The sequence below is a fragment of the Alligator mississippiensis genome, chromosome 11 (genome assembly GCF_030867095.1).
Source record: "Alligator mississippiensis isolate rAllMis1 chromosome 11, rAllMis1, whole genome shotgun sequence".
In the NCBI taxonomy this organism is placed as follows: Eukaryota; Metazoa; Chordata; order Crocodylia; family Alligatoridae; genus Alligator; species Alligator mississippiensis.
In genome coordinates, this window is record NC_081834.1 from 3,146,700 (window position 1) to 3,159,163 (window position 12,464).

Consider the following 12,464-nt stretch of genomic DNA (forward strand, 5'->3'; position numbering starts at 1 on the left):
TTGATCACGCGGTGGGAATCAGTACTCAGCCCCTTGTGCTGTTTGGGGCATCGCCCCAGCCCAGATTTGCATTGCTCTTTCGTGGACTGTGAACTCCCATAGCTCTCAGCTTGTGCACTTGGCCCTGGGAGAATAGAGGGTGCATTTGCTTTCCTTCTCATGAGCCCTACATTTGGGATAACTTCCAGATAGACCAGAGCCTCCTGGCAGTCTGCTGCACCCCGCATTGGGGCATCTGCCCCTGCTTGACTCACATAATTGTCCTGACTATAATTCAGAGAAACATCTTGGCAGCAGACGGGTGCCACGGCGCAGACTAAAACAGATTTGTTCATGTAGTGACAGCACCCAGACTCATCCATCCCTCACTGCCAAGCCAACCCACAAAGGCTTTGCCTAATCATCAGTGCTTCTCCTTCCATTGAGCTGTGTGAGTCTATCCCTGTGCTACATGTGCCAGGAACAGTCCTGGGCTTGTGTTGTGGATAAGGGGAAATGATCCCATGAGGTCCTGAGCACCTCATTGGAGGTTCAGCACCCACAAATTGCACCACGTGGCATCACCACAGGCATAACGCTCTAACAAGCCCTCTGTTCAGAAGAAATGGCTCTTTCCAGACCACACTGTGACATGGCCTTTGCTTCCCAGGGTGAATCCAGCTCCGACACGCATCTGGAGTCCTACAAACCTTTGGCCGTGTTCACAAGCAGGGGGGGTCTTTGGTGGATTCCCCCCTTGTCCTGGCACTACCGCAATACCTGGCTTCTCTTGTACAAGGACCCTGCATTTTGGTGTGACGTTAACCACCCCGATAGTTGCCACCGTGCCCTGTGGCAGGCTGTAAGCGGATGCCTGTTGGGATGATGGTGCCTTGGCAGGGCTGTGCTGGGAAGATCCGGTCGAACATTTCACGCGTGGCTTGAGAACATTTCACCCGTCTCCTTGCACAGCCAGCCCCAGCGTGCCGTCCATCCATGCCCAGGCAGGCCCAGAGCTCCTCCCTTGCTGTACCCTCCTCCCCACCCAGCCTAACTCTCCCCCTGACCCCAGCATCCAAGCCAAGTCATTTCATTTCCATGCTGCTTATGCTCTTTTCTGCTGAGCCTTCCCAGAAAATATGTAGCCCGAGGCAAACACCTGGCAAACACCAGCCCAAATCATTAGAGCTTAGTCAAGTGATAAGCAACAGAAAAGAGCTTTGTCAAGGGAAGCATCAGGCATTCTGAATCACAGGCCGTGCAACCAGCTTCACGTGTAATCGAGCAACACACACGTGTGCAAAGGCACAGATTGAATTCAACAAGTCATTTTGTGGTAGGGAACCACGATAGGGTGCCACGTTGAATCCTTTCCTTACACCAGACTAGAAGGAGCCAGTGAAATAGGGGTCCATCAGAAGGCTCCTCCCATCTCCTATATAATAAAATAAATAATGTGGTAAGTACTTTTATATCCAGTGTATACGTGCGTGTTCAAGACGCGCACAACCTGGATGTAGAGCACGTGACGAAGTTGTATCTAAGGGCAGGTCACTAGCAAGCTCAGTGTTACTTCACCCCGTTTTCACTTTCTGATTCAACATCAGATGCGTGTCCAATTTGTCTGTCAAGTGGAGCCGGGGTATTCAGTGGCTGCCTTGTATTTAAAATTTAGCTGATCACAGCTGTTGCATGTTATTCTCTTCATTCCCTTTACTTTACATTACTTGCTCCATTAAGCAGTCTAACCTTGGAGAGCATGCACCCTGCCAGACTCAATAAAGAGCTCGTGGTCATGCAGCCTCTCAGCCTGCATTCACCAGTCATCAAGAACACATGGAGAAGTGTCTGTGCCGGCTGCAACCTTTCTGAACGAGTCCTACTTGTGTAGCAGCAAACGGTGACTCAACTGGGGTGACGTTGCCAAGGGAATGTCAGAACCAGGAACCAGATAGAAAACCACTTGCACGTTAGTGCTCCAACGGATGCGACAGGCGCTCTCAGGTGCATCCTATCTGCAAGGAAGGGAAGGTTCATATATTAGGGCCGTAGCTTCTCTCCAGTCTCACTGGAAGGCTCTTGCGTCTGTTTGTTTGAGGAGCCGGTGAGTTGGCAAGCTGACATGCTAAGGCTTGTGGAAAAAAGAAGAATCCACATTGAATGCAAATGTGACAACGTTAACACCACCTTCACGAGGCTTTAATGGTTTCAGAGGCCCATAAAGCCAGAAACAGTGTCCAGAATCTCATCTAAAAGCAATCTCGCTGCTGAATAGACCGCGGTTACACATGCTTTACAAGTATTACAGGGAGCGACAGGGAGAAGGAAGGGCAGAAAAGCCAGCAGGTTCAGAGAAAGGGTCATCCCGTAGCTGAGCTCCGTAGCAGCAACCAGCTGCAGCAGCAGGTCTTGGAAGAATGTGAACGCGATGCTCACGCGCAGCGTGCTTCGATCAGGGGTCTCAAAGGACTTTGCAAGCCATTATCAGCACACGGGGACCTGATCACAGACTCACTTTGACTGGCTTTACATCTGACTGATTTCAATGGAGCCACTTCACGTTTTAGAGTAAGAATCCAGCCTGGACTAGCTCAGACTACACCCTGGTTAGCTGGTGGGGCATATCATAAAATCACAGGATCAAAGAAAATGAGGGTGGGAAGGGCCTCAGGTCACATCTAGTCCAAACCCCTGCTCTAAGCAGGACCAGTCCCAGCTACAGCATCACAGACAAGGCTTTGTCTACCTGGGTCTTAAACACCTTCAAAGATGGAGACTGCACCACCTCTCTGGGTAACCTGCTTCAGTGCTTCGCCGCCCTCCTCATGAGAGTTTTTCCTAATATCCAACCTCAACCTCCCTTGCTGCAGCTGGAGCCCATTGCTCCTTGTCCTGCCATCTGTCCCCACTGAGAACTGTCCAGCTCCATCCTCTTTGCAGCCTCCTGCAGGGAGGTGAAGGCTGCTATTCAATCCCCTCGGTCTTCTCTTCTGCAGACTCAATCAGCCCATTTCACTTGGCCTCTCCTCACCAGTCATGTGCTCTCATCAGTCCTACCCATCCTATTACATCCTAACTTTCACTGGGAGGTAGATGATGCTCTCTGGGACCACTTTTGCCCAATTTTATCAATGGCTGACAAATGCCGAGAAGATGCCAGGAGAGCCTTGTTAGAGCTCTCTCTGCTGGAAGTGCAATTCGCACTCGCAGGCTCTGCTCTCTTTAAATAGATCGATATCCTGAATTTCCCCCTTAAGACAGTGAAAGCCATTGAGGACTGCAATGGTCCTGCCACTGAGAACCTGCATTGTCTGAAACATCCATCGTGTCTCTGCTCAGTGGCTTCTGCTTTCCTGGTGTCGTTGGCTTGAGTTCAACAAGCTTCGTCTTTGTAACTCAGCCTTGCTAATGGAACAGCCAGGAAACACGCAGCGCTTGTGCCCACTTAGCTCATGACAGAAACATGTTATACGCGTGTTCATTTCCCTAAGCCTGATCTCCTGTATAATGCTTTTACTTTTAATGACACTAATGAAACTCCATTGTATTGTATCATTTTAAACTATAAAGATAGATACAGATGTTCTAATTCACGCAGGAACACCAAAACAGGTGTTGTAGACACTGCAAATAACTGAGTTCACAGCTAAATAATACCAGTTAAAGGGGATTATTTTTATCAGTTCCCAGTACACTAGTATTTCTTTCAATCGCTTGTATTTTATATTAGCTCACAGTGGTCCCCAATGAGAATCCAACAGAAACCGTAACACAAGCTTAAAAAAAAATGAACTAAAAATGGCAACACAGAAGCCAAATAGATATATTTTTAAAATGTGATGTTAAAAGGTCATAAGTGATTACCAGGAAAAAAGACAATGAGATGTAAATCTTGTTTCCAAACGTGTCCCGGATCTCACACAAACAAAAACCTCGTGGTGTTTCTGCTGTATGTACAGATACTGTGCGTATCTAATATAGGAAACAGGGAAACCTTAACATTTGCTAATTTGCCTTATGAAATGTGGGCAGGCTGCTGCCAGAATGGTACGATGCGACAGACAGTAGTAGACTTTGCCTGAGGTAGGGGGCCGTGTTATTTGCTCGCTTTCAGTCTTGCAGATATTTTATTGCTGGAGCTGTTTTATCACAGCTTTAGCGTGTGCAAAGCAGCCCATCCAAATTTATGGGAATGAAATCGGTCCATCTATTGCCTCCAGAATGCCCCTCCTGTTTCCTCCCCTGCAGAGATGCTCCCTGCCGTCTCTCCAACACGGCCGTGACACAGCTGGAATTTGCACTTGCAAGTCAATCTAATTCACCTTACAAAGAGTCCAAACCTGCAAGCCCTTATGCAACACCCTGCTCCCTTCAAGTGAGCTATTCTGGTTAAGTCATCACCCATTCAGACAGCTTCCTTCAGCCCTGTTACACACATACATAAGCCCTTGCAAGCTGGAACCTCAAAAAGGACCTCAGTTTGCCATTGCACATATGATTTCATAGCCACAAAGAGGAGCTGCCATCACTGTCCACACAGCATCCTCCCCAAGCTGCTGCTATAGACAAAGATCACCCAGTCTTTAACTAGCCCAAGTGTCTCCAAACCCAAAAGCTGGCCCTGGAGGAGCTAGAAGAGATGAGAGCTGTGCAGCAGGGAGAGGATGAGCATGCCACTTCACAAGAAGAAGGACCTTGAGCTGAGAAGACCCCCCTTCACAAGCTGACTCAGATTTAAGTCAGGCCCACTCACATTGACATCAGTGGTTTTGCCTGCTAGGGAATGATTCGAAGTTGAAAACAGGCCTGAGGATTTGGCCCAGGGTTTTGATTCCAGTCTCTGTGGGCCAAACCTTATTGCTACAACCCAAGCACAAGCAACAAACAAAAACCGTCTGGCTTACTCAGAAATGAAACGGGTGTAAAGCAGTTTTGGGAGGGCAGAGTTCAGGGAACACAGATGCCACAGAGGCGGTTTGGAGCGTTACTAAACCATTTGTTGCCCCTGAGATCAAAAAACAGGTCCAAGGCTGAATGATGTCTTCAGGACGAGCAAGCCACCTGAGCATAAACTGCAGCTAACACAAAGACGGCAGCACAATGTACCAGGAATCAAAATTGCTCAATAAAAAGGCTGTAATTAATGTAAAAGAGGAAAAGGTCGGTGATACTGCTGAGCAACAATAAAGTCAACATCTGAGTAATCTTCCAGCATCGCAGCTGTAGAGAAGCAAGTAGCAGCTTTTAAACATTTGCCAGCTGGAGTCACCTCTTCAAAGGCAACATCCCATGTAATGGAGCAATGTGTTGAAAACACAGAGGACTGGAGATCTGGGAAGTGACAGTATCTTGGGTTTAAAAGGACAGCATCGCCATGCTGGCAGGAAGGTGAAAAGAGCTAGGATTATTTTTGATTAGTTTTAACCACCACACCAAAAGGATCCACTGTACGTACTTTGCACGTTGTACCCATCACACCCCAGACTATAAATTAAGAAGACTGTTCCTCTGATTCTTTGTGACAATCAACAGCTTATTGACTTGGTAGGCTCAATGTACTAGCGGTGTTGGCAGGCCTGGAGACTTTACTGAGAGCTTTGAGCTTGTTGGTGTTTTCCAGAAAGCTTCAAGTTCTGGAGTCATGTAGTGACAGAATGTCAGAGTTTAAAGTGACTAAGTTTCTAACCCTCATAACCACAGAGGAAAATGAAAATGAAAATAGGAAAATTAAAGACAAAAGGCTCAATATTTATTATTTTTCAAAACTTCATGCTTTCTAAGTCAATCTTATTTTTGAGGGGCCAGACATGACTTCTAAGTGGTTGGGAGTGACAATACTGAAGAGGTTTTGCCTTCACATTGCAGCTTCTTGCTGCAAATGACCCTCAAACTGGGGACATCTCATGGGAAAGGAGCAGGAATCCTGAATGGGTAAAAAATGTTCTCCCCTTGAAGGCACCTCAAGCATCAAGGATGCTCATGTGTATGTTGATTGTACATAGGCAGACAAGGTTTCTTGGGTGAATTTGATATCTTTTATTAGACCAACCCAAATAGTTGGAGAAAAGTTATTAAGCAAGCTTTCGGGTTCAAAAACCCTTCGTCAGGCTAAGGAAGTTTCAGCAGTTGGGTGTGCTCTTCCTGGATGGAATTGTTGATTGTACAAAAATTCATCTGACTTCATTTATAATGAAAGCTAAATTTAGTGGCAGCTACCAAAAGGGGAAGCAAGGAACGCTGTGAATCAGTGGATAATGGATCTCCAGGAGATGTCAGTTAGAACAAGAAAAATAGTAAAGCCATCTTCCAACAAAGTACAAAGAGAAGAGCTACTACCATCTCAGGAAGCCAACCAAAAAGAGAGGCACGTGCAGGGAGAAGAAATAAAGCATTCGTAAAGCAGGAGCAAGTTGAAAAAATAATACCTTCTATAAAGTATTCTCTAAAATCCTCCATAAAATGAATTACCATAGCTGACCAAAAGCTAGTATTGATTTGAAAGAGCTAGAATAAAGTTTAAAGAATCAATTCTGCCTTGCATATGATACCTTTGCCTCTTTTTCAGATGCCAAAAATATGTTTATATATACTGCATGAGTTAAATTATAGAAAAATGTATCTTTTTTTCAAAAGTTAAACTTCTCTACAATCTCATAGATTATGCACATTAATTACTCCAACCGGGTAGAGTTAGTCTAAAAATTATAGCAAACAAGCCCTATAGCTTTACATAACAACATGAAGCACTTCCCTTAAATATCATAAATATCATATTTCTTTCTGATCCTTCAAATAAATACCAATTTAGCTGATTTCCTCAGTCAGAAAACTTCCATTAAAAATAGTGCAAGTACACAGACTGATAAAGCATATCACGTGTATCAATTATATATATCCAGTCATTTATTAAATTCTTATTAAATATTACTCAAAACCTGAATTTTTCCACTCCAACTTTTAAATGTATGTTCCTAGAAAACAAATGTCAAAGATAAGACTTAAATTCTTAAGTTATATCCAAAGGGATAACAAATATATGACTGCATTTTTTACCATTAAGATTTTTGTTGTTAACAAGTTAGTTCATTCATCTCAGATCCCTTCATCAAAAACAGCCACATTCTCCCACAAAAAAAATCCTCACCTTAATTATGCAGTTGTTATGCCTTTCATTCATCAGTATCCTTGTCTTTTCCAAATTCAAATGTCTAGAATCTTCTTATTTTTTATTTTTATCCTATCATTCTGTTCTTAGCCTAAAATTATTTAAAAATAGGGTGTATAGATGTCTACCTTCTACAGGTTTAAGTTATGTCTGTCATGATGAAGGTTTGCGCCTGCCAAATAAAAATGGATTTCAACTGAACCATTATAGAACACCTGGTAGTGACATTTTAATAATTACCCAGTTATTTCATAACTACTCTTAAAGTGGCAAATGTGCACACTTCTGAATAGCTTGAAAAATAAGAGAGAACATTATGTTCCCTGAATGCGCACAATGAAGTCATTCCCCTACCTCGATATAATACAAACTCTGCCCTAACCCACTGTACACTTCTTAGCACCATTGCGCTCTGCTTTTCAACGTCACTCCATACCCCAGAAACTTTTATTCTGAAATCCACAGAATAGCTAACAACACCACTATCTGTTCTTACTCAGGTTTGATATTTTCAGATTTTTTTTAAATTAGAGAAGTATTCAAAATATCTTTCTAGTCCATAACTTTTAGACAGAAGGATGTCTGGCTCAATTCAACAGCCCTTAATAAATATTAAGATGAGTCTTGCCAGAAATACTACACAGATCATCCCGACCCCTGCAACAGGAGACAGTGAGAGCTCAACCATGTAAGGTAGTAATGTGCTCAGACCCTGATCCAGAAAAACACCTAAGCACATGCTTAATTTTAAGAACCACTGACATGTTTTAAATGCTTAAGTGCTTTGCTGGGCTAGGACAGACTGCTCAGATTCAAGTCATGAAAGAGTAGTAAAGAACATATTAAAACCTCAAAGGCTGATCCCACGAGATTACACTCTTTTACCTTTTAGCAGACCTCCAAGAGGAAAGTGAGGGCACCTCATAGGACTGCTGGTTGGAAAATCCTAATCGCAGTTCAATTGCTGTAACACTGCATCTACAGGGTTATCACCAGACAGAACACTTGACACAACAGCCCAGTCATGCAGTCACTAAATCAGGTATCCAGCTTCCATTTCTAGTTGTGTGAAATGTGGCATGAAATATAAGCATGTTTCCTTATTTAAGCATGTTTTGGTATGGTGGTGTTAGTGGCATCTCTCTTGTGTATATTAAAAGTATTTTAAATAAAAGGAAGCAAGAATATTTATTAGAAAGTAACCTCTTCCTACCAAGGCACTCCAAACACCCTCTCTGGTATTCTCATGCTTCTTCCACAAATGTAACACATCATACACTCATCCACGGCGCATCTTTCAGCACTGAATATTTGCTAACGTTGCTTCCATTAAGATCTATGCAATTCTGTGAAGCAGATTCATGTATTACATATTTGCTCCTGTATCAGAGGCAAAGGAAGTCCCTCATAAAGATGTGGCATCTATCACTGTCAGCTGGCACATAATGTTAGAGGATAGTCAGAGTACCCAGGAGTCAGGGGCTGATTTGGGGGGGAGGAAATTTCACCTTAAATAACCTTAATTCATTTTTATGGAACATTTCTGTTAAATAATATAGATCAAAGCATAAATGGATTCACCTAGACAAACATGCAAGCACATGCAAGTTGGAGTTGGGGTGGGAATCATATTAGACTTTCCAAACTTTAGTATTAAAAATAATTTGCATAGAACTATTCTTTTTTCTTCATATTCCTTGCTCCCACTGGGGCTTCTTAAGTAGTTATACTTAATCCATGAATTTTTTCATGAACACATGTTGCATACACTACAATCCTTGAGGTTAGGAAAAAACTCTGCAAATCCAAGTGTTAATAAATTTGATCACAGGTGAGTATTTGTCCAAAACAACAGTAGCAGAAAGTATAATGTTTGCTGTTCCAAGCTGTTTATTCCTTTGCCTAAAAAGTTTCAATGATCCAGGTAAGGAGAAGAAATATTATTAGCTGGAACAAATCAATTGCACAAATAACAAAAAGAAAGCTGTCAAAATGAACAGTTTGCAAAGTGATATGCTGACTATTATTCACCTGGTGTATAACTGAATATTAATAGACAAGTTCCATGCATTCAAAACATTCAGCAATTGTGAATCATTCACTAACTGCAAAGGGAGCTAGAGTCACAGCAGCTATTCATAACAAAAAGCTCAGCCAGCTCTCAGGGGCACACCAGACAACAGATTTCAGATTCCTTACTTAATCTAGTTCTGAACTTTCCCGTGACAATTCTATGTTGACCTTACTGGCTTTATTTTTCATCTTCTTTACTAAGATTGTCAACATTTGCAAAGCCCTGTCAGACAATGGTCACGACGTAAAGTCTGCTGTCTTCTGTGATGTCTTTTGCTGTCCCAAATCATGCTTTATTCAAATATTTTTAAAAATTGAATAGTTTGAATGCCTGATACTAAAAGACTAACAACAAGTATATTGCAGTCACCTATATACACGGGGAGCATTTCGCAGAAAAAATTGCGAGAAACTCCCTGTCAGAGATACTGAACAAACAGGCAAGATCAAACAGATATGAAAATCCAGTCACTATGCCAAAAAAATAAAGGCTGAAGCTTCTATTTTCAAAGTGCTTTTAACACATGCAGATATGGAACATACAGAAAAAAGAGGAAGAACACTATTTGCTGCAAGTCCTTTAGGAATCCACTTTTTTGGAAGAAGCCTTAAGAAAATAAAAACATTATAGAATGACACATGGCAGGGCACTGGCAACAAAAAATACACTTTAAACTGAGAATAACTCTCATATCAATCAGGAGAGCAAGTTCCCCATCAATAGACTGGAGAACTGACCAGAGTCTGAGGCTTTATTACTGCTTCACAATGTTTGGCTCCATATCCTCTAGTGGGAAGGGCATCTCCAAGTTCACAGAGCTTTTGGGACTCATTGAGCAAAACTAGTTCTGTGAACAGCAAACTGTGCAGTGTAATTCAGGAGATTAATCTCTCTAATTACAGATATATGTGGCTCTGTCCCATCCTAAAGACACAGATGCTATGGACCATCTCCTCTTCAGCGATTACAAGAGGTACGTGGTACAGCAAAGAAACAAATGAGCAGATGCATGAAACCTAGCATTTGGGTGGGACTCACTTTGCAAAATAAAAGGCTTAAGAAGGCTAAAAAGTTGAAGTCACAAGGTGGGTGCGGGGTGGACCATCATGCCACAAAGAAAGGCAAGGGATCCCCTGATAGGAAAAAAATCAGCTGGTCTCAAATCCTGGGTGTAAACACCGAATTGTGGCCTTCCTTAGGCATTGGCAAAAGGGAAAATCTGTCCCTTCTCCAGCCAGCAGCAAGCCTGCACAGTTCCAACAGCTTTCCCCGGGTAGAGGGGCTGCGCCTGCATTTTGTCAGTGGAGCCACGTGGTGGCAGACCGCAGCTGCACTCCACGACACCTTCCTTCAAGCCATGGAGACAGGTCACATACAGGAATCCCTTGATGGGGGTATGAAAGGTCCAACGCAGCAGCTTTGTACTACCTCGTCAATCCCGATGTATCTGAACTGCAGCTGTTCTGCTGCGGGAACAGCCTTGCCTACTGTCAGAGGGCTGTGCTTTGGCATTTCTTTAGTAGCCAAATTTACCAGAACAACTCTCTACACCCCTTGCACTGCAACCAACATCCCAAGAGCACTGATCTATGTAGTTATTTAACATTAGAAAACAAACAAAAATATAAAACACAACTAACACTTACACTGTGAACTATTTTTATTACAGCAGCAATGCCGAATCACTCATACACAAGGAAATATGGGGTTTTGGCTAACAAGGTTAAATTGTTCACATGTGAAGACAAATTTACCGATAGATTAAGATAACCAAGGGTCAATGTCGCACCACTGAAAAAGGAACAATTTTAAAAAGGTTGAAGTTTAATGCCCGAGATGAAGACGGTTACAACAGGTGTCGGGTTTAGATGACAAATGAGAAAACAGGCCTTTAAAATAGATGTAAAAGCAATGAAGCTATTACAGTTATCAATAAATAACTTTTTTTTAATCGAGTCTATTCATAGTTATTAAGAACAAGGTGTAAAAGTTTTATATCATCTTCTAACAACTTCTTTAAAATTATTTTTTGCTTTGCTTGACTTCGACAGAAAACATGCTTGAAGGCCTTAAGCACAGCAACAGCTTTTTCATTAATATCCTCTGGGATCAGTTTCTCAGCTGAACTACCAAGGTATGTCGTTATGTGAGGGCTAATATCGTACAGCAGGTTAATCAACTCCCTGAGCTTTTCTGTGTCCTGTTTTACCACTACTGTCTGAGGTGAAGGTGAAGGTGAAGGTGAAGGTGAAGGTTCAGGATGATACAGCTGCTCTAGTGAATTCTCTGCTTCTTTTTCTAACAGCAGAACTTTTTTCACATCATCTCCAGCCGATTCAACATACTGACTGAGATGTGGATTTTGTTTAACATAGTCTGGTGCATTCTGTATCTCTTTTGTTAGCTTTTCAATCATTTCCACGATTTCATCACCTATACGTCCATGTTTTGCCTTTTTATGTATACGTGGCCTTTTCTTCTTTCTAACATTTTGCCAGATTTCTACTGGTTTTGTGATGTTTTGCATTTCTTGGAGTTCATGTACCCTTTTTAAAGACTGAACCAGATTTTCCAGAGATCCATTTGTTAACTGATCAAAAGTCTTGCTTTTGGTTTTTGCAGCAACAGTTTGAAGGGAAATTACTACTCTTTTCAGCGGTGTTGTTGGACTGCTGTTGTTGGACGACTTATTAGTGTGTAAAACAATGGAAACATCTGGGTCAGTTCGGAGTGTCCAAAATGGCGTAGTTGTAGTCACTTTTTGTGTAACTGCAGGCGTCTTTTGTCTCCCAACATGTTTCTGGGGCACACTTAACCAGACAGCATCAAGAGTTTTATTAAAATTGGGGTCAATGAATGAGGGTGTAATTTCCTCAGGTGCTGGGCCCTCTGTAGGAACATGCTGGGCTATATTCTGCAGGATGTTAACAAGGTTCTTCAGGGTTTTCTCCTCTTTCTTTGCTTCTATCCCAGGAGTTGTATGGGATTCTGTAAAACGTTAATGAGCAATTATAAAGTGTGCTGTGCAAATCACCGGTGTACAACTGCCCTGTATGCACATGCGTAATTAATAGAAAACAGCAGAGAAAATTGTACTTTTGCCTTATTACTCATTTAAAAATAATCCATGCTTTTCTGAACATTTTGAACATAACCCTGCCTCCACGAATTACTGATGGAAGGAATTCTCAGTGAGCTTCTTTCCCCTAAGCTTGCATGTTGGAGGGGTTTCAGTCTGTAAATGCA

At 42.4% G+C, this 12,464-nt stretch overlaps 1 protein-coding gene across 10 annotated transcripts in view; it reads right to left on the reverse strand.

Moving 5' to 3' along the window:
- Positions 1-10,860: 10,860 nt before the first annotated feature.
- The window catches only part of LOC106737922 (uncharacterized), a 49,807-nt gene continuing 48,203 nt past the window's right edge, over positions 10,861-12,464 (reverse strand). For all 10 annotated transcript variants that reach the window (XR_009455506.1, XR_009455507.1, XR_002087102.2 and 7 more), the window contains one exon: positions 10,861-12,206. Coding sequence is in view for 1 of the 10 variants with exons in the window: in XM_059714523.1 (XP_059570506.1) it covers positions 11,176-12,206 (1,031 nt within the window). In the remaining 9 variants the exon portion in view is untranslated. The remainder of the gene's footprint in view (positions 12,207-12,464) is intronic.